Below are 23,378 nucleotides of genomic sequence, written 5' to 3'. Positions count from 1 at the left end.
GCGAGTGTTCCTGTGGGAGCACTCAGGCCAATCAGTGTTAATGCCACATCGTGCCTCAAGGCTATCGTGGCATTAAAAGGAGAAGTGGTTAGCGGCCCCGCTCCGTCCAGCCCATTGGAAATGTGTCCGTGGACCAAATATTCCATCTTTTCTCTAATAACATCCCTGCGTGTGCTTTCTTCTTTCCTTTGCGCTGGTATGACCGCATTAAATCTTTCCAGTGTGCCGGCTTAAGCCTGAAGTACATTTCCCAGAAGATTAGATCAGAGGAACCAGAGGTGGTCAGAGAGAGAGCGCTTCACATTCTAGCACAATGAGTTCACGCACAGTTTGTCCGAGCACACACGACAAAGACACGCTGCTACACATTTACACACGAGTAGCACATTATGGCCCATCAGGCTGGTGACTGCTGCTGCTCCCTGTGGACCGGCCTGCCCGTCAGGAGCTGCGAAAACACATCGCACCTCATGCAAGTATGTTCACAGGATTCCTGCCGTCCTGACAGAGCAAAGAGGATACGAAGGGAGGAAAGAAAACTAGATGTCTTGCAATGACTGATTCATATTAAGACCACTCAACAAGTTTCTAAGGGAGTGAGACCAATTAGATGTGCATCATTTAAAGGCATTTTGTTCTTAGCCTGGCTCAGTTTTGGCCACTTCTCTGTTTAGTTCAGCAGCTCTAATGAGAACAGACTGGAATGCATCCGAGCCAATGGGGACATCAAAAGAAATATAAGAAAAAACAAGCATGTATGAGATTTAAAAAGCTACAAGTGTGTGTGAGCTGGCTTCCAGGAAGAAAAACTTGTCATAATTTCATTCATCTGCCAACTACCTCTGCAGCAAATAAACTTTAGAAAACTGGACAATTACGTTGGGCCCGTTCCAGACACACGGAACGCTGCTGCATCATCAGTCTGATAAAGTGCCAGAATTCAGGTCACTTTGATGTTTCTCATAACTTCATTCACACCACAGTGACAGACAGAGCCACTGTAAGCACACGGGATTTATCATGCAGGTAAGACTGTGGCTCAGGTGGTAGAATGGGTTGTCCTCCAATCGCAAGGTTGGCGGTTTGATCGCCAGTCCCTCCACAGTCAAAGTGTCCTTGGGCAAGACACTGAACCAGAAGTTGCTCCCAATAGCAGGCAGCAGCTTGCATGGCAGCTCTGTCACCACTGGTGTATCAATGGGTGTGTGAATGAGAAACACATTGCTTTGAATATATAGTTGCAGAGCATGCAGAGCATTTACCATTTAGGTAAGACAGGATATCAAGCAACATAATGCATAATAATACACTAACAAACAAAAGACACAATCTAAGATCAAAGTTACTGTGCTGTAGGTCATTAAAGTCGGCCTCCATCAGCTTCAGGTCATAACACACTTCATAAGACTGTGGCAGGAAATGTCCTCAGTGCACAGAACTGAACCACACTTCATCTTATTTCTTTGCATTCTAAAAAGGAAGACAGCGTTACTTCTACTTTGAAAACTTGCACAGGCTGCCTTCAAAGTGGCTTTAAATCCCACACAAAGTAGAGCCTCTACACATCCAAATAAAAAGAGCTTACACTACACAGTGTGTCCAAAGTGAGCGTATGGCCGGCTCTTCTTCAACAGCTTAGAACAAATCTAAAAGGTGCAGTTCGGTGCCTTAACGTTTCCCACTTTATACCGCGATGAGCACTACACAGATCAACGGCAGCAGCTGCAGGAATCTGCCTCCCTAAGTCCTGACTGTGCTTCAAATAGCAGAGAATCACCATAATACCCCGGAGCTATGTATTTATGCAGCTTCGCTACACTTCACTCCACTCATCCTGTCGGGCAAAATGCACTCTGTAGTCGCTGCAACTTTTATTCACTGTTCGTTTAGCTGTGGGGAAAAACTTTGGTCAGTTTGTGATTTTACTGTTTTGCACAACAAACAAAGGCGTTGCCGTTAAAGCACCAGCGTGGGACGTCACTAAAGTGTCTGGAGGAGCTCGCAGACAAAGGGATGCCCTCAACTATGGCTGACAGTTGCTATGGAAAGCTGATGGTTTACAGCCTCAGCAAAGGCCAAGGAGTCAAACCCTCCAGTTAATCAATGACTGCCTTTCGCCAAGCCAGGGGCCATCAAACACAGACGCACATACCAGAGGAAGATATGGAGCTGGTCTGAAAGGAGTGTGTGAGGAGGAGGAGGAGGAGGAGGAGGAGGAGGAGAGACGAACCTTGCATTCTTATCATGTGGGAATAACCATCTGAACAAATAAGAAGTCGGAAGAAATGACTTGGAAGAAGTGATCACATGTTGAAGGCAGTCTGACGCCAGAGCGATGCCACGATGGAGGACGTCTGGAGACAGCGGTTGCTCCTGGGCAGCAGCTTCATTAGCATGCTCTTGAGCTTGTTGTGCAGAAAATCCAGTCAGACGGTGGATCACACGCAAAGGTCCAGCCAGTGGTCGCTGTGTCCTATCTACACTTTATTAACTGTCAACATAAAAGTGCATAAATAGACTGCATTGACAAGGAGTTTTCATTTTTGTCATTAAATCCAGCAAACCCTGAGGACCCGCACAGCATTTGCCACATAAAAGCTGGGAAAGTTCAACGGTATTTTCATGTTAGGTTTCAAGTAACTGTTAATAGTACAATAAAAACCTAAACAGAAACAGATTCTCATCATCAGAACCTCTTCAAAATCAAATTTCCAGACTTTTAAAGCAGCACCCCGTTGATTTTAGAATCTAAATTCATAAAACCGAGGGACTCGCAAGAGAGAGAACAAAACAAGTGGTCAGAATCACAGCAGCAAACTCTGAAATACCCCAACTTTCAACTGAAATGTGGCGAAGCCTTCAAAAACACCAAACCCAGTGTTTTTCATAAGACAACTTGTTAGCATCCTTCAGTGAGCTCCCTGCAGGGCCACAGGAGACATCACGCTGGGGGTTTTTCCACAGGCTGAGTGTCTCTCCTTGTGGCCAGCCAAATGAACTCCAAGTGTAAAATGAGCGGAGTTCCCCTTTAAAACGCTCCGTCATGCTCGCGGCGTCCACATCCCGCAGAGCAGATGCTTTGACCAGCAGGCTGTCAGCTGCTGTCTCTAGTGGACGCTCATCACAATAACGTGTCGGAGGCTGGTTACAGCGCGTCCGAACAGATGTTCCCTGCTTCCCCACCCTCCTCCTCCACACCCCCCACGCACACACACCCCTCTCCTTCTCCTTTATGTCAGGACAACTACAGCCAATCCCCTGCTGTTAAACATGCTCCCAGAGGCAGATGGCTGCAGGCGCGAGGATCGATCAATATCAAACCTAACTGCGACTTACAAGTGGTTTAGAGGCGGGCCGCTGCTCAGAGGGGACTAATTTGTGGGAGGGGGTTTTGCATTTATCTGTGACACTAGTCTGTTCGTTTCAAAGCCTGTCTTGCAGCTGGATGCATCTGTGCATTAAGGTGCAAATCTCCTTTTATTTGCACTACTTGTTGTGTATGAGATTGCAGTCTGTGTACAAGCTGTGTGGAGCTGCAGCAGCAAAACTTGATGCTTCAAATTAAAGTGCTCCTTTTCACACACCCTCCGAACAGTTTAGTTGTATAATTACCTGGAACAAAGAAGCTCCTGTTTCATTAGAGGGCGATAACTGAAAACGTACTACTTTTATTTTATGTGGAAATCAAACACATTAGCCGTGTGCAGAATCCTCCCTTTATAAGACAAACTCAGTAGTTTACTCGATAGCGAGCAGCAAACTGAGATTTCAGTCAAGCGTCGAGTCACACAACAGTAACTTTTACTTCAATAAAATGCAATAAAATGTAGCGTGGGATCGTAGACATTTTACAGTCTGAATCAGACAGATAAAAAGTCGGGCTCTAAGATTCCCTGTCAGGTGCTTTATTGTGGCAAAGTGTCACCCAAAATACTCAAAAAAAAAGATCAGGATGAAGCATAAAGCACATCATTATGAGGTGTATTTGTGCAGCCCTACTACAGCTGAACAATGTCGGGAAAACATTTAATTGCACTTTTCTTGACAGTTATTGTGATTCAATGTTTTTTTTAAGTTAAGCATCAGATCAGTGACGACTGTGTAATAGATGTAAAACACGTGATGGAGCATTACCGCATGAGACACCACAAGAAGTGTGACTGTCACACAAAGAGGACAGCGTGAGTTAGTAGAATTATCAACACGAGCGTTTAAACAGTGGGTCAGTTGTGCTGCAAAATGTATGAGGTGTAACGAGGCTCTTAAATAATGAAACGAGGCTTATGTCTGTTGAACCGCAGCATGCGTGATGAACCTGATCTATGGCAAACACAACTAACTCTCTATAATACTGCATTTAACTTATCATGTATATCCAAAATTGCAGCCTTTGAAATCTGCTGATTTCAGTGCTTAAAATTGTGTTTCTGATTTGAAACTGATTAACTTTATAGCCCCAAGGAGTCAAAACTTGTTGGATCAGTTCAGATCTTGAGGCAAACACTTTACAAAAACGGTGTGGAAGAGAATTAGAAATGCACTGAAGCCGGACCACTCCTGGTGCAGATACCAGTTTGAAATTTTGTGAACCACTGATAGAGAATCCTCAGAATCAGAGGAGTTTATCGTTGGATCGCTGTATTTGTTGTCTGCATGTGTCTAAATCGCCTTGACAACTTCCTGGTAACCTTCCAGAAGTCAGAAAACCTCATTCAAACTCTCGTTGGCATTTGCAACTACAAATACCTAAAAATCCAGCCTTGACACAGAGCCTTTGTCAACAGCATGTCATGTGGCTCACTTCACATGTTCACATAAGGACAGTAGATTTCTGTAAACCAAACAGCATTTCCCATAACCTCCAGGCCTTCGCTGAGTTCAAATAATGTGAGAAATGATGAGAACATTTGTTGAGAACGATGACCTTATTTCAATAAAACTCCAGAACACATTGAAAGGAAACCAAGATTAGATCTGATATCCCTTATGTCTGATCGCCTCCAAAGCCTGTCCTTTCATACATAAGATCCATTCATGAATAGAAATATAGATTAAAATTCAGATATTGTGAGCATGTGTGGAATTCAGTGCAGAGCCTCCAGTCTGATGTACTTAAGTCACTTGTATATTTGTAGTACTTAACCACCATCTCATCTGGACACGCTGCCTTGACCCTGGGTGCAGTCAGAGGATGCATGGTCCAAGACCGTGTCAACAACAACACACACATCGGCCCAGCGTATGCGCGCCAGCTGCTACCAGCCCCTTTGCCCCCTGGATGCCCCGCTCGGCCCTCACGCATGTCTGGCCTGTGCTCGGGCCCCGCTGGGAGTCCACATCACTCTCCCGGCAGCCTGATGAGTGTTTGCAGAGGGGCTTCTCTCTGACTCCTCACATCCTCTCTTTACAATGGGGTCAACGCAATGTGTCAGAGGCGACAGATGTTGAGGAGCAGCAGAGGCGGTGGAGAGGCAATGACCACATGTGCACAGCAGTGGGAACAACTGATTAGGAAGAAAGGGTTTGAACTGTCTAACGTGATCAGAACTCGTGGAGCCGGAGGCCTCGGAATAAGCAGAATGCATGAAAGGGAGGCTCTATTCTGCTGCAGCCACCAGCCATGGTTAGGTCACATTGGAAACCAGGAATAGCAGTGTAACAGTAGACAGACACAGTGAGGTCTGCTCATGCCAGGCTGGCCGGGGGGTAACTGCAGACCTGGCAGACTTGTATATGTTTGTAGTCTATAAACAGAACTCACATGGAGGCACTGGGAAGTTAGGACTCAGCTCTGGGGACTGAGTGGCTGGGGACAGCAGCGTTAGAGCAGGTGTTCATGTTGAACGTTAAGGAGCGACACACCAAACTCCGTTCAAAAAATCAGGAAGTTTAGAATTCTCTTGGCGTTAGGCATCCCATGTCGGCGTTAAGTATAACCCAAACGACTCTTTCATGCCAGAAGAGTATTTGGAAGAATTCGGATTAGTTAATAATCGTAAGCAGCTCTTTAAAGCGAATAAAAATGGGCTTTTTCTGTGATTTGTCTGCACAGGTAGCAACCGCCCACCATTGTAGACCAGCTACTAACGGTGACCTGACAGCAGGAAGCAGGAGCGAAATAAAAGTAGAATTTTTAAACAGCTACAGCAAGAAATGTTTGGTGCATGCATGCCGAATTGAACACTGACTCCTATAATTCACGTACAGTCGTAGTTAGCGTTCAGTGACGCGTGGTTTACTAATATGACGGTAAAATATTACATTTTTCAAATTTTTGAATAGAGTTTGGCGACGAAAAAAAAGACCGTTAAAGTCTTTTTTTTATTTTCACATCAGCAACTAGTGTCCAGACTATGCTAGCTGGTAAGCTAACCTAAGAGAAACACTTGGGTCCAGCTGAAGTTACTGAATTATTCATCACCTAATGTCAGCATGCACCGGCTACAACAAAATCCAAACTAAAAAAAAAACAAAAATAAAACGAATTTAAACCCGCTTGGAAGCAGCACACAGTGAAAACACACCAACTTACTTTAACTCCAATGAATGAACCTCCTCAGTCCCTCCGCTGTTTTCATCGCCTCTGCTCCTTTAAACACAACCACGTGTTTTTGTCCGTTTCTGCGTCTTATTGTGGAACAACAGCAGCGTTTATGGGGCTTTTTCTCTTTTTTGTCCCGGACGCGCTTTTGTTATGATAATCCTAAAAAAGCCCCAAACTCTCTTAATATATTCTGCAGCTATCTCAGAGTTGACAATGGGAGCTGTCTGGCCACTTGTTAGGACACGGCTTCATCCACCGGTGCGCTGGTTTATCCCGCTGCATTCAAACCAGTTTACAGTCACTGTGGATCCATTGTCTCCGGATCCACACGGACGCGCTTGTGTCGCGGCTGAGCCCTGCTTGCCGGGGGGCTCCTGGAGCTAAACAGCTGGCTCTCAGTCATCCCTCAGCCCGCAGAGGGAGTGAGGCTGTCACAGGGAGCAGAGAGGAGGAGCAGCAGGAAGAAAAGAAGGTGGAGATCCTGAGTCAGAGCAACCACACAGAGAGAGAGAGGAGAGGCGAGGGGAGGAGAGGGAGGGAGGTCTGCTGAGGGAGACACCACGTGGCTTCAAAAACTAAACTGATCAATAACATTCATTGAGCTATTGATTATGTTAATGTCAGTCTGTGCTGTTTTTGGCAACTTCCACTGCCAATAAAGCTGATCTGAATATGGAAAGGTGCCAAACTGAAAGCCGAGGTGTTCCTCTGCCTCACGTCTCACCCCGATCACTGGATAAAAGAACAAAGGTTGAGCCAGACATTTATTACAAGCTATAAAAATGCACATTAAAGGCAGCGTTCCACACAGGAGTTCCCTGGAGGCGCATTAGCCTCTGCACTAAGTGTTATCCGGCTGTGTGTGGCAGAAGATTATGACATTGTTTATGTGCTATTTTTCTGACCCACTGACTTGATTTAAAGCCAGAGCGTTCCAACCAAAACAAAAACTGAAAGAAAAATGCAGGGATGTGAGTTGGCTGGTGGATGAGAAGGTCAGTGGTGGAAGAAGTGCTCAGATTCCTTAGATAGTAGAAATATTTCTCTGTAATCCTTCTGCAGTTGTTGATTTAACCCCTAAAAGCTCGTCTCTGTGTGTCAGAGTTACATATTTAGATGTTTTTTTCATTAAAATAGATGTAACTCTACACTGTTGCTTCCTCTGCGTCTCTCTCCACTCACTCATATTCTCTTTCCCAAAACGCTGGATCCAACATTTCCTACAGTGCACATCATGTCTTCTATAGATCCTAAACATCCGGCCTACAAATGACTGCCACACATCTTTCTGACACCGTTGACGTTTTTGTCTGTCAAAAATCACACAACGTGAGATCACTATGATGGCATTTGGGTTATTTTAAAGGAAAAGACATTAAACAACTGCATGATAAACAAGTGCATTTTAAAATTTCACATTAAATGTACCCTGCTAACTCTAATATTGCCAGATTTATAGACATAAATGATGTCTCTTGCACCTTTTGTAAACATAACACTTATTCTTTGAGTGTCAAACATCCCAAATGTTTCAGACACATCTGAACTTTCACGTTTCAAAGCTGTCTACTATTGCAGCCTTTGGAGGATCTGATTCATTATATCAATGTATATGCTTAATTCTTCTTCAAACAGACAGAAATGTACTAATTCACCATCATGTTTTCACCTTTTCTCCTGAATCTGAACAACAGTCCTGAAATCACAACAAAACAAAGCACTAAGCTGCTGGAAAGCTATAAAATTCTCCCTTAAAATCACTAACTGAGGGCGTTTTGTGTGCACACTTGTGTTTTTTTATGGTTTCTAATCTGATTTGTATCATGTATGTGTGATTTCTACATGCTGCTGATGTTTACCAGAACATTTGTCTAATCATCCATCATCTATACACCGCTTAATCCTCACTAGGGTCACGGGGGGCTGGAGTCTATCACAGGGCTACACTTAGAGACCGACAACCAAGCACACTCACATTCACACCTACGGTCTATTTAGAATCACCAATTAACCTCAACATGTTTTTGGACCTTGTGGGAAGAACCCAGAGAGAACCCACGCTGCACGGGGAGAACATGCAAACTCCACGCAGAAAGATCCCGGTGCCCCCACTACGCGAACCGGAGATCTTCTTGTTGTGAGGCGACGGTGCTAACCACTGCTCCACCTTGCAGCCAGAACATTTGTATGTTACTATTTAGCTGTTAAATACATTTTTAAAAAACCATGTTTCTGTCAGACCGAGAAAGTTCTGTTGTGACTTTTCAAGTAAAACTGATGTGCCAGATTGGTTCAGCACACTGTTAAACTTCTGTTATTATTCAAAAATCATTTTAAAATATAACTATACAACATTGCTTCATGTTCTGAGCACCTCCTTCTCTCCCTGTTTGCAGTGTTTTAGTGATTAATGGTGTCTGCCGGTCGTGTTCAGCCAGACACTGTTGTCCTGCTCATGTTTGAGGAGGCTTTTCCTCTGAGCCCCTCTGCTCCTTGTGTTCCTCCTGATGGGCTGAATCAGGCCGGCCATCCTTTATCCCTTTAAACATCAGCTCATCCTGCTTTGAACAAACTGGCTTAGTTTTTACATGCCCTTTCATTGTCGGGATTTCCCTCCATTCGGCTCCTTTCATTTATATTGTAAATCCAAGAGGATTACCAGCAAACCCCTTTGTTGAGCACATTTTCATTTTGCGGCAACTTGTTGCTGTTTGATTTTGTATAAACTGACCTAGTGACAAGTCAAACCCTCTCAAGGTGCAGATTAGTTATCTGCAAACTAAAAGATAAAGCCAGAGCGTCAGACTACCTCTGACACACAGATGTGTCGAGTCATCGCTGGCTGTGATGCATCCTGTGGTCTCCATAGCGCCTCACTTGTCTTTGTAGGGAAAATCTCAGCGTCTTGTAATGTATTACTCATATAGTGTACGTAACACATGGGAGTGGCACGTTACGAACACAGTCTGATAAGCTTCCTGCTGTAAAATCAGTATCAACACGTATTAACACTGAAGGGAGCAACACCGCCTTGTTAACAACGCAAACTATTCCTTTCATGACCACTTCAGCTCGTCCACCGGACTTTACTCTCCAGGAGCCTGACACTGAACTCTGCTTTACCCTCACACTCATTCTTCCACCTGAAACCCCCTCTGGGGCTAAACTCAGTTCTGTCTGGGGTAGAGGGGGCAGTAAAAATAGCCCTGTGTCCCCACTCAGGTTACCCCGCCAGAGTTCAGGTCAGCATACCAGGGGACAGAGGGACACAGTGGCAGACAACACACATGCTCCTCCGCTCACACAGTCACTGCATAAAGAAAGTTCATTTTTCAGTATTTGATTACACAGCAGCACAGAGGGAAGCTGACATCCTGTGAGTAATGAAGAGCGGCGTCCCTTTAACTCGCTGTGCGCTCCCTCTGATGTAAACTTCCATAAATTTTCCATGAGTGAAGTGAAACAGTCACACTTAACAGTTTTACTTCCTCTAATTCAGTTGAGCAGCAAATTGTGCAAGATTACAGTATAATGCAAACAGGCAAAGCACACCTGTCTGTCAGCTTCAATTACACAGAAGGCCTGCATACCAGACAGACCACGCCTCGTACATCTGTCTCACAGCAAACCTTTTCTTTCTTTTTTGGTATATACGAGTACGTTTCTGCTCAGTCCTGAACCGATTCAGTGAAAACAACAAGACGTATTGGAGAAAAATCTTTGTTTAATTATGCTATTATTTCTTCCATTTTTTAATATCTTAACCAATTTTTCTGGTTTCATTTCACACAACAGAACTTTTAAACACTTATTCTGCTCATAAACTGTTAAAACATTTCCCAGTCCAGGCTGAAAATAGCCGCGGACCCCGCTTTTACTGTATTAGCTGTGATTACACTGTGTTTAGACTGTGGAACAAACTTTAACAAGCTTTTATAAACCCACCTGTACAGACTTTTGTATTTTGTATTTTATTTTATTTTTTATTTTTTAATTTTTTTTAATGATTTATTATTGCTGCTTTTTTTTTTTTATAAAACACCTTTTAATTCCACTTTTTGGAAGTTATTATTATTTTTTATTATTATTTTTATTTTTATTTTTTTTAAATTTACAGACTGTAAGCTCACTGTACAGGTTCAGTGTTGAACTCCATATTTTTTTTCACTTGGTTCAGCTCATCAAAAGCTGTCTTATGCTTCCATGTAATGTTGGCACTAGACCACCCTGTCTCCTAGAAATGATTTATTTTTACGCAACCAAATTGTTTCCCATCTATATTTAGGTGCACCGTCACTGCTGACTGAATTAGATTCAGAGGCAACTTTTTTTTTTTTGGATTAAGCGTCACACTGATAAACCGCAGTTGTTTGAGGAGTGGGTGGCCATCCCAGAGAAGAAAATATTAAACTCACACCACAGCATCATCTTTACCTAAGCTTAACCAAGTACTGCCTGTACCAAAACAGACAATAAAACATTTGAATAATGCTTGAACAAACGGATATTTTACAGCAACATTGGATCATTTGGTGAAAAAATTTAAAATCTCAGTGTAAACACATGCAGTGTTTTTCTTTGCATTATGGGAGGATTAAAGTTTAAAGTAATATAAAATGGAAATGCTGAAGTAAAGTTAAAGTATGTTAAAACTGGACTGAAGTACGATACTTGAGCAGTCAGTGATGATATCTATAAGAAAGGTAACAGAAACACAGTGTCAGCACATTACCACTCCTAACTTGTCACATACAGACTCTTTTTCACGACACTTCAGTGCCAATTAGAGCACTGGGCATCCATTTAGAGTTATTTCTCAATGCTGAGGGGTCAGGTGGTGTAAAGACTGAGTATATCACCTCCAGAGGGACGACGGTGGCAGATTGAGTCTATCAAACACATGACCTCCCATCCAGGACACTCAGGTTTGTGTCCCATATAGGTCTGTCATTTTTTGGCATAATTCACATATTACTCAGGTTTGTCAGGTTCATATTTAGTTTTCAGTCACTCTTTGGCCAGGTTAACACACCAAACCTACTTTGTTACCTTTAGGAAAAGATTATGGTTTGGTTTAAATAAACCCTTTCACAACGTTAACTACACGTTGAGAGTAACTTCCTCCTTCTGCCACAACCTTCTGCTCTGTTTTCTAGCACCACAGTGATGAGTTCATCGAATTTATGAGTCTAAATAAGAGTGAAGATGACAAAAACACCAGAGAACCACCTCAAAGGAAACTTTGGAAACTGATGAGTTTCTCTCTGTAATTTTCAAAGATTTTCATCTTACTATGTAAAGTGCCTGGAGATACCACTTCTTATGAATTGCTGCACTTTCTGTACTTCTGTAGAAGTCTATTGGACGACTGTGCTGTTAAAAAATGAATCAAAAGGAGCATCGCACTTGGGGCACAGCTATAGCTCACCTGGTTGAGCTGGTGTCCTATGTGTAGGGCTACAGTCCCAATGTGGAGGTCATGAGTTCAAATCCCGCTCATGAACCTTTCCCACATGTTCTTCTCCCCTACTTTCCTGTCTCTCTCTCACTGCACTATCAATTAAGGCACAAAGGCCAAAAAAATAACTTAAAAAAAAGGAGCATCACACATGTTGTTTAGCTCAGGCGTGATGTAAAGAAAAGAGCAGTCCCAGTTCTGGAGGGAATCAGTCAATACGTTCTATTTATCACCTGATCCATTTGTCACATGTGCAGATTTTCTTGACACTACACCAGTTCACATCACGCTTCTCCTCTCTTTTGTCTGCAGCAAACCTCTAAATTAGAGTTCTATAACCAGCAAGTTGCTTTCAGCTGCATTATTCAACAACTTTCCACTCTGTGTGTTGGTGGACTGGTGAGTCCATCCAGGAGTCCCATTAACCTCCGTCCTTAGCATCCATACGTTCTCAGGAAACGTTGCTTTATGTGACAACAGTCCTTAATTTAAAAATGTTCATCCCAGGGGTCATATTAGGAACACTCTCCACAGAGTCCAATCTAAGATCCACCACAGCTGCAAGAGATTGAGAATCAATTCATCTCGTCCTCTGGTTTCTCCGATATCTGCATGCCTGAGCACAGCAAAGCCCACTCTGTTAACTCATTAACACAGGAACCTCAGGCTGCTCTCGATCGATAGCTATTTAAAAGCACAGACTGTGCATTTTATTGAACAGACCTGCTGGCTCCTGTGCTGCATTTTCATTGACGAGGCGAAGAGCTGATGGATTGATCTTTGGCTCACAATAACTGAGATCGTGCATATCGCTAGACAGGAGAAATTACAGCTGGGTTAAATAGAAACCATGTATCCTCTCATTTCTGATTACTGGTTCCCACTAATGTTTGGTCTGCATGGACCAGATGGAAATCCTTACAAAGCAGAACCAACAACTAACACTGCTGGCAGTCTGGGAAACCAGATTCACACGGCACTTCTGGTCAAAGCGGAGACCTTTTAAGGCAGCAGAGTGTATTATGGGACATAAGCCGAGCTGATTCCTACCTTGTGACAGACGGGTGGGTTGTTTGACCTGAAGCCCGTCAACAGCGCAGAGGTTCCCACAGGGGTGCAGCGTGATGACCCCTGACCGGTTCTCCACGTAGCAGTGCTGGGCTGCCACCCCGGGGCCCTGGATGTTGATGTCCATGGGACCATGACCCAGAGTGGTGCGGCCTGCGGGAGGGAGGGAATATTAGACTTAAATCTGATGCAGTGGTGCAGTAGTGTGGTCAAACTCTGATAACAGATCAAATATGCAGGTATGGGCGCCTTGATAGTTCAACTGGTTGAGCTGGTGACCCGTGTACAGGGACTACAATCCCAGACGCAGCGGTCATGAGTTCGAGTCCTTCTCATGGCTCTTTCCTGCAAGTCCCCAATTTGTCTCCTCTACTTTCATTGTCTCTCTCTCAACTGTACTACCTAATAAAGACAAAAAAATGACTGAAAAAAAAAATGCAGATATGACTGCACACAGTATAGACTGTATTGTGAAACTGATCAGCACTAGTACTGATGATTACTGGGATCTCTTGAACTGACTTAAAGGAAACATACATGAATTGACTAAAGTGTGATAATACTAGTTGAGTCAAATCTGATTTTCCTGTTCATTTCCCGTTATAATCATAATTATTTGTAGATAAAGTAACAAGTGTGCAGGTTTGGTTTGAGGCAATGCAGTTTAAAGAAATAGCAAACTAAGACGAGATTGTTTTTTCCATAATGAAGGTAGGATAACAAAAAACACCATGTAAACAAATGTTGGTTAATCCTTTTAACCATTACAAACTTTACTGCAAAAAGCACATTAGTGATTGATCATACATAGTATCGTTTTAGGAAAAGCAAAACACTACATATTAAAGTTACTTAAAGTCAAAGTTACACCAGAATCAGACTGTTTGATTATCTCACCTGATAAATTATTATTATAATACCAAATGTTTACTTTTTGGGAAATATTAAACTAAGATATAAACTGCAGCGACTGCACTCCAGAGACACAGACTGCACTAAAAGATGGAGTCAGAACCTTCTAGATATGTGAAGCTGAGTGAAGCAGTGAGTGACTCATCCAGACAAGTCAGTCAAAGCAGCCTCACCAACACACAGAGCTCTCTTTAAAGCCTAATACCTACTTAATGATGAAGGTATGACAAAAACGACCACCAGCACAGAGGACAGAGGCAGTGAATTTACCCGATGACATCATGATGACTTGTAAAGAAAAATGTATTGACTCAGTATTTATGGAGAGAAGTTGACACTTTCTGAATGTGAGTCTACTGGAGCAGGACACATGTTTGGATCCAACAACTAGTGACCCTCAGTGGTACTGTATATTTTGAGGGGTCATGTACACAGCTGATTTTGACACTACAGAAGCATACAAACCTAACCTTTATCTGCACTGAGTCTCGAGATGAGAGAGGCCCAACAAAATGTCACAGTCAAGTGCAACAACCAAACACACATGCGCTGTCCGACACTCAGTCTGGACGTATGTAAACCCGTGATAACAGAAACTCAAAGCAAACCAGCCTGCAGAGGCACAGACAGAAACAGGAAGGACAACAGACAAGGGTGACGATAGATTTAGAGGTGACAACAGGGTGGGGTGACTAGAGATGGAAGTGTCTGCTGTTGTTGTTGTGGCCCTCTGTACAGAAACATGAATGTTGTGAAATCATGACAAATGAATCTAATGTAATAAAGCCAGTAATGTAATAGAAATTGAACAATGTGATAATGTCTGGCAATGTGACAGCAAGTTAACCAATCATATCATTACTCTATAACTCACTGAATCAGCTGTGATTGGTTGTGGAGGGTTAATGAAGATTTTATGAATATAGTAACTCTGATAATCCATCCATTATCTATACACCGCTTAATCCTCACTAGGGTCGTGGAGGGCTGAAGTCTATCCCAGCTGACTGAAGGTGAAGGCAGGGGACACCCTGGACAGGTCACCAGTCTATCACAGGGCTACACTTAGAGACAGACAACCAAGCACACTCACATTTACACCTACGGACAATTTAGAATCACCAATTAACCTCAACATGTTTTTGGACTGTGTGGGAGGAAGCCGGAGAACCCGGAGAGAACCCACGCTGCACGGGGAGAACATGGAGACTCCACGCAGAAAGATCCCGGGTGTCCTCACCGGGACGCAAACCGGCGACCTTCTTGCTGCGAGGCAACAGTGTTAACCACCGAGCCACCTTGCAGCCCCAACAGTGATCAGTTCTATAAAAACTATGCGCTCAAGTGTATTTTGTAACACTGTGCTCGTTCTCTGAGGTAAACCGGTGGACTGTGTTTGTGTCTCACCCTCGGGCAGCGGCAGCAGGGTGATGGCGGTGCTCAGTCGCCCACTGCCCAGGCTGACCAGGTGGGGGCGCTCTGCTTGGAACTTCAGCCCCTTCCCGGTCTCGATCAGGTCCAGCGGGGTGCTCTGCAGAGAAAGTCAGACAGTGAGTGGTATGTTAGTATTTTCAACACAGACTCCTTTATACTTCTATAATATATCTGCACTGTGTGATAGAAGCGTTTTGTTTTGTCAGGAGGGATTTTAATTGGCTGCTATGGGACACGTCTGATTTTGCAAAATGCTATTGTGAGGAGGGTTGGTGTTTTGTTTTTGTTTTGTTTTTTACTGTTTAATACAAAGAAAACAGTTTATTTTATTTATAAATACAAAAGAAAAAACCCAGAATAGAATATCTAATTAACAGTTTTTTTTTTTTTTAAATATTTGAGTCTTAAATTTAAAAAAATAATTAAATCATAATATAATAAACTCAGAATTACACCTTCTTGAAAGCATCACAGTTTTGCAGACGTTGGTCCACACTGTATGTAACTTAAATGAGGAGATGCGCTCTACACCTGTGAACCTACAGAAGCCTCATCCTCTGCCTGGATCTGCACAACTCCGTCTGGGTGGTTGTAAATGAGGCAGGAATCATTTCCTGTCCATTAGCTGAACTAATTGGTTGAGCATCACACACACACACACAGACACACACAGACACACACACACACAGACAACAAAAATGTGAATATGTGGCGTAACAGGGGGAGGCACAGCTCTGCTCTCTGTCCAGCGCAGATTGGAGTTTTACTGCTTCACTAATGCATCAACCCCACAGAGAGGAAGAGAAAGGGGGAGAGAGAGGGTTCATCCTCCTCTGTGGGATAAGAAGACGTCTCCTCACTATGGGAGGCCATTTCCACTGCTGCCTGCTCTGGCTGTTTACATATTCCTCACACACTGAAGGATGTGTGTGTGTGTGTGTGTGTGTGTGTGTGCACTCGTGTGTGCTCGTGTGTGTGTTTGCGTGTCGTCTTCCCCCTCGTAGCTCTGCCTGAAGCACCACCATGTGCTCTCGGCTCAGCGAGGGGGGAAGGGATGTCGCCATAGCAACAGCCCTCCGCAATTAAGAAACATGAAGCTCCTGGAGGGGCTTCAGCGAGCTAACTTGTGATGAGCACTTTTCAGCTCAGCAATGCCTGGATATAAAGCGGATTCTGCTTTTTAGTCTTATTGTTAAATTACTCCCATCGCAGCAAAAAAAAAAAAAATGTTATGTTGTGTTCTACCTCCCCGGGTTTGACATCGCTGAATACATGAGTTCTCCTGTTGAGCGCCATCCATGATTCTAAAAATACTCGATACAAGGCTGCTAAAACTGAAACAGCGAAATGGAATTTAGCTGCCACTTTTTATTTACACCCGTCCTTTTGCTATTTTGACATGTGAAAACATTCTTTTTGAAAAATGATGCAGAACTTAGACCAGTGGTTCCCGACTTTTTTTGGCTGGTGAGCCTTTAAATGGAAACAAGGAGGTGCAGAATGAACCTGACCCACAGACACATTATGAAGAAACACACCAGGTGGAAAAAAATGGAAATCTTCATTAAGATATTGACAATATTGAGCAAATCTGTTATCAAGGCACACAGCGGCCACGTATTAGGGATATAAAATATGACCCATGCTTCGGTTTGTTAAACCCTTTTTTGTTTACTACATGATTCCATCTGCATCATTTTAAACTAATAAAAATTAACAAAACCCTTTGAATGAGATGCTGTGTCCAAACTTTTTACCATCTTGACTGCAAATGTCACATATAGCAACCAGTTTTCAACAATAATATAAATGAGCACTTTTTCTGTATTTTCTGTGTTTTGAGTGATTTCATGAGCGTCAGCAGAAACCCTGAACCCCTTGATTTGGTCTCACATGACAGCAAAAGACGTTCCACTTCCATTTCTTTCGTGTTGACATGCAGTGAGTGAAGCTGTGTTTTTTTCTTGCGGGGCTGATAAGGCCTCTGTGCCAGCTCAAGTGTCAAATGAACTCTGATGGGTGTGGAGTCATTAGCTGGCACGGATTTGCATTTTAAAACCTGCTTCCACTGCGTCTTTTTGTCCCACTTTGGAGCCCTTACATTTTTTTTTTATTTACAACCTGGACGCGATCATTGACTCACCCACTCGGCTGGTTAGCTAGCCGTGTGTGTGCTAATAGGATTATCTGATTGTGGTGGTCGGTCGGTGGAGTGGGGTCAAGTCTAAGAGGATTGCTGAGATGGAGACTGGCTCGCTCGGAAGGCACTGGGAGGCTCGCTGGGAGTGATGGGAGGAGAGGGGAGGTGCCAGTGGGCCGAACGCTGCAGGATTCATTCAGGCTGATCTGCTGTGTGCTGCTGCTCCCATGTGGTGCAGCAGCTTCCCTCTGTCTGTCTGCACAGACTTCACATGCTCAGGATGCACTGTAGTGTCATCTATACATGAATGAATGAGAAACACTACACGTCTACTACATCTGTAAATTAAATATATTTGATTAGGTGAAGTCTGCACTGATGAACGCATCCTATGTTTTTATTATGCATTTTGTGCACCCTCTCTATCTGCTTCATTGCTTTGCATCATTCTTTGTTTAATTTATTTGATTACCAGATATATTTTTTTAATATCAATGAGATCTTTGAAGACATTTCATGAATACAAGACTCTTAAAAAGCAAAGTCTGGCATGCAAAAGGCAGATTAAGTAAAAATAAAAATAAATAATGCAACTATGAACCTTTATTTCTGGGCATAAATCTCAGACAATCAACCAGTTTGGGAAGTTTCTCACAGAGATATTGGTAAATACTAAAATAAAACTGTACCAGATAGTAGATATAATGCAAAAATCTTTTCTATTAAATCCTTTTCTAATAAAAGTGCTAAGGGTTTCTCTCCAGCAGGAGCTGCAGATAAAAACGCTTACACAGACATAATTATTGTGCTTGTACATTCACATACTGCATATGCACACAGTGGAGGCTCTGCTGATTAGACATGTAAATGCATTATTAATTTTTCCCCTCTTTCCTTCTCTTTTTTTTTCTTTTCTTTTGCTAATTGCACTGGATTGTTTTGGATGTATTTTGTTAGGTGGATGTTGGTGGTTTTGGAGGTGGGATTCCAAGTTAGGTATCTTTTCAAGTCTAAAAATTCCAGTTTATTTGGTAAATGGTCTGTACTTATATAGTGCTTTTATCCAAAGTGCTTTACAATGTGTTTGTCATTCACCCATTCACACATTCACACACCAATGGTGACAGAGCTGCCATGCAAGGTGCTGCCTGCCATTGGGAGCAACTTCGGGTTCAGTGTCTTGCCCAAGGACACTTTGACTGTGGAGGGACTGGAGGACAACCTGCTCTACCACCTGAGCCACAGCAGTGTTTGTATTTCATTCTGTTGTATTTGTGGCTGATGTTGCTTCACCGGTCACGCTAACTTTGCACTCAATACACGTTATGTGTAGATGACTATGCAGGTGGCTGATTTCTGTGTTTGCTTTTGGTCGGGCTAAAAACCAAATGATTAAATAGTTTCATGCAAAAATCTGCTTTTCCAGAAAGTTGCTTTTCGCCCAAATATACCCTGTTTGGTGCAGTTTTTTGTTTCCCTGAATCTCTACGACAGCAAAGTTTGCATGACACGCTGAGACACGATAGCCCGATTAAAGCAGAAATCTGGAAAGAGCAAAACAACAAAAATAAAAGAAAACCAAGCTAAAAACAAAACGCAATATGCAGAAAGGTTAGTATGTCATTTTAGACAAGAACTGGCACCAATTCATGCGTTTTTTAAAAAAATACTGCCTACCCTAGCTTTAATGAGGAATACATCAAGTTGAATTAAACTGGAATTATCCTGTCAGATAATCTCGTAGAGTTTTACTGAGATGGATCCTTGCTTTGCCAGTACAGTGCTGACTGGAGTCCAGCTGTTTAAAATAACATCAATTTTCATTTATACATTGAATTGTTTTATGAAGTATATATATATACGTCTTCAGGTTCATTTTTAATCTATATTTTTTACTTTTTCCATTTGTGCTGTACTTGTGTTTCAAGAAACATCCTTCTTTCTAAAATGGAGTCAAATTCCACTCAAACACCCCAAATCTGCAATATTCTTAATTAAATCCCTGTTTTCCTTTCAGTATCTGCAGCACCATCCTCGTTCCCCTACAGGGATCATTAAAGTTTAATCTCATCTTGTTCTATCTTTCTTACTCCCTCTAACTTGCATAAATGCAAAGAGGGAAAAAAAAAAAAACAACACCACACGCACACACACATACATCCCTTTAATTCCTGATAGGATTGTCGGGCCCAGCAGGTGGGAAACGCAGACGTCCAATCTCCGGCTCTGTCTAATTACTGACTCTGGCTGAAGATTCCTGCTTTACAGCACACTGACATATGGACGCTGACCCGACCTGCTGCCTCTTCACTCGGTGACAAGTCGGTCTTCAGCTCTGTATTTATCGTCTTGAGTGCCAGAAATGTGTCGGAGCGGCCAATGTGGTGACATTTAACATCAGCGGATACAGTTATCAGAAGAAGAGAGCGCCTATTGTGTGTGTACACTGGAAACAAGTAACAGAGCTGGTACACTGATGACATATGACAGCGTTTTTCTGTGGAGGCTGCCAAGTTTTGAACAATTAAGTTCTGATGTGAATCCTCAGGCTAAGTTTTTCCCCTGTTATCTACCTCTGCTAACACACACACACACACACACACTCACCTGCAACACCTGGTGAGTTTGCCGTCCAACCTCGGGCATGTTCCTGTTCAGGCGGTCCATGTCCACTGAGCTGTCCACGGCTCCCTGCGACACATGAAGGTCCTGAAAGAGGAAATTACAACATCTGAACACTGAGCAACAAACGTCATCACTGGCGACCTCGTTTCTAAAAAAATAACAAAGGTTAGCACATGGAAAGCTTGTGTATTTTATCTTCTCGTGTTTAGCTTTTGACACAGTTACAAGTCAAGAAAGTGCAAAATCTCTTAAAATGTCCCAAACTCACACTTTCTGTCACTATAATTTCAAAAAGTCAAAGTCTATTTACTGGGATTCCCCTTCCCTCCTCTGCCTACACGTCTAGGTGTGATTCATGCTGTCAGCTCGCACACACACAGCAGATGGTAGACAGTGTGTAGAGGAAGGAACACACATATTAACACACTGGAATCTCCTGGTGGTTGACACATTCACTGGAAATCATCCGCCTCGGCTGCTCTCATGTCTCTATGAAAACAGACACACAAACTGTGCACACATCCCACAAATGCCTCACTTCTTGCTCAAGTCACTTTTGGGTATTTCCATCAGGTCAGCACAGAACAAATGGCTATAAATAATGCTCCACGGCTATATTAGTACCCCAGTTAAGTAGCCACATTCTGCGTAAGCGTGAGTATGTGTGAGAAAACACTTTTGCAGTCATTATGTGAGATGCGAGAAGCGTGTGGTTGTGAGGAAGCACAGAAAAACCACACGGGAAAGGTTAGAAAACACATAATTATCCCAATCACAGGGAATCGGAGTGTACCCGGAGTCGTTTGCATGCCTAAAATGTTGTGCAGCGGGGATGGAAAATATGGTTCTGATGTGCTCTGCCCTCAGGATAACAAAACCCTGCTGCAATATCATCATATTTGCTCTCCTGACAGACCCGTGAAATGATATTCAGCGGAGTCAGCCTCCAGCACGCCTCAAACAGTAAATCACAAAACAGCCAGAAAATAAAAACAAATGTTTTAAATATTTCCTCTGCAAATGCTTTTGTGCAATAAAAACTCTCATTTGAGGTTGAAGACACAGTTTCTTCTCCTTCAGATTTCAGTGCAATTTTCCTGATGAGGAATTTCAATCGATTTCTAAATGCTAACCTGTCTGCGACCGTCTAAATATAATAATTACCTTTGTCCAGTTGTCCAGCAAATGCATCGCCTCCATGGCAAAGAGCTGCTCCTGGCTACTGGCTAAATCCTATCAGAGTGAACCAGATTGAGCGGGACACCTCTAAGACTGCAGGATGAATTCAGAACAATTTCTTCAAGGCTGCTTCTATCCATGAAACACAGATTGTGTCTTTGTCTTGATCTCAGTCTTTTGTTTAAAGCTAGCGGCGGCGCACCACCTTCCACAAGCTCCCATTGAGGAGGAGAGACCTGTTGCTGCTTGCTCCACTAAACTAAGACCTACATTCCTGACTGGCAGCAGCAAAGTCACAGATAACAGGGAGACATATGTGTGTGTGTGTGTGTGTGTGTGTGTGCGTGTGTGTGTCTAAGCAGTGATCAAAAGAGAGGAGAAGAAGAAGAAAAGGGCAAGAGGAAAGGAGTGATGAGAGAAGTGATTTGTTTAAATAAAGTTTTGAACATGTTGAATCAGGACAGGAGGAGCTCTGTAATTATGCACAATGCAAATGTACCACGAGTCCTGACTGAACAAGCCGCCATGAATAAACCATGAAAAGTAGAACACAGATGTCCAGTAAGAAATACCTGTAGTGGATGAGTTGATCTCCAAAAGAAAGACACAAACAGCTGACAAGATCACAAGCTTGTGCATTACACTGTTATACCGTATTGTGTATTAGGTGCTGAACTGCTGATCCAGATGTGCAAACACTTCTTTATTTAAATTGCTTTCAGTCGTTGGATCCTGAAGAAACCCTCTCTCATCTTGCCTGTACTAATGTGTATGTACAGCAACATGACAATAAACTTGATTTTATTTTAGTTAAAGTGTCACATCATGACCTAAAAATGTACAAGGTCACTAAAATAAATGTGGACGATGTCGTTTCAACATTGTAAGATTGTAAAATCACATTATTAGAAAGGTAAATGAACACAATTGTGTACTGTTGGAGTGAAATTGTACAAATGACGCAGGAATCTTTCTTAAAGTATGACACAATGCAAGTCATTTTACATTTGTTCAGCTTAGAAACCAAAGTCTTCCTGCTGCCCTGATATTATGAGTGAACTGAACTGAGGTTGAGTAATTATTTTAGCATCATCTTCTGAGTTTTGAAAGATAAAATTAGCTGCGTTTACTGAACAGTTTCAATGTTCAATCACAAATTGTCTCACAGACAATCACTGGACCTGCTTTCCTTTTATATTTTGTCAAACTAAGGAATCAGTTCTTTGTTTGATGTGAACAACTATGAGCTGCACGGATTGAAACCATTTTATACCTCAGACAACCTGTGAGGCTGCTCCCAGTTATTTTCTTTTGCACTGTGGTAAGTCTGAAAGCATTTCTGGTTTTGTTTTTTGTTTTTGTTAAAACTTATTTTAAAGCACTGATAAACTCTCAGCCAGCCGCAGGTCGATTCATCTCATCATTTTAGGTCCAAACACCTCAAATCAGATAACTCATGACTGTAAGCTCTACAGTTATCTGAAGAGAAAAAAAGTATGTTGAAGTTTACGTAGACTTTTTAGCTTTATTAGCTTCATAAAGATTCTCTAATTTCATTATATTTCTGTTTTATGTTTTACAGTGTAGTCATGTTAGAAATTAAAGCACATGAAGAGGGTAAAGTATCTCACTATGATTTCTGACGGGGCTAATATATAAATTGTTATTTAGGGCTTGAAATAATACATTGGTTCTATCAGGGCAGCTCTGATACAGTCCAGTCCAGTGGGACGTGGATATGCATCTGAAGTGCTTCGGGTAGCCGATCAAAACGACTGAAGAACACATGATGGGATGAGGATGTAAAATTGGAATAGATTTTGTTAAACTTAGGCACAAAAACAACTTGGTTAGATTTCAGCAAATAGGTTAAATTTGGACTCTGTTAAGGTCACTGAAGCTTTGTTGTCATGGTTGCAATAACAAACACATGGTTAAAGTTTGAGATATTTTGGGAAAAAAACCAACATTGTCAGCTGGAAATAGGAGAGTGCGATGTTTTGTTGGCTCATCTATCC

At 42.5% G+C, this 23,378-nt stretch overlaps 1 protein-coding gene across 6 annotated transcripts in view; it reads right to left on the bottom strand.

The window, feature by feature from the left end:
• The window catches only part of phldb1b (pleckstrin homology-like domain, family B, member 1b), a 104,816-nt gene extending 83,405 nt beyond the window's left edge, over positions 1-21,411 (bottom strand). For 5 of the 6 annotated variants that reach the window (XM_008296894.1, XM_008296895.1, XM_008296898.1 and 2 more), the window contains exons 1-4: positions 21,346-21,411; positions 20,164-20,265; positions 15,390-15,513; positions 13,053-13,223 (exon numbers count right to left, since the gene is read on the bottom strand). In XM_008296894.1, the coding sequence (XP_008295116.1) occupies positions 13,053-13,223; positions 15,390-15,513; positions 20,164-20,265; positions 21,346-21,381 (433 nt within the window). In that variant the 5' untranslated portion in view covers positions 21,382-21,411. Of the gene's footprint in view, positions 1-6,532; positions 6,926-13,052; positions 13,224-15,389; positions 15,514-20,163; positions 20,266-21,345 lie in introns of those variants that run through there. The other variant, XM_008296900.1, reaches the window with a different exon arrangement.
• Positions 21,412-23,378: the final 1,967 nt, after the last annotated feature.

Source organism: Stegastes partitus, unplaced genomic scaffold (assembly GCF_000690725.1).
Source record: "Stegastes partitus isolate 25-593 unplaced genomic scaffold, Stegastes_partitus-1.0.2 Scaffold1162, whole genome shotgun sequence".
In the NCBI taxonomy this organism is placed as follows: Eukaryota; Metazoa; Chordata; class Actinopteri; family Pomacentridae; genus Stegastes; species Stegastes partitus.
This window is presented reverse-complemented; position numbering and strand designations above follow the sequence as displayed.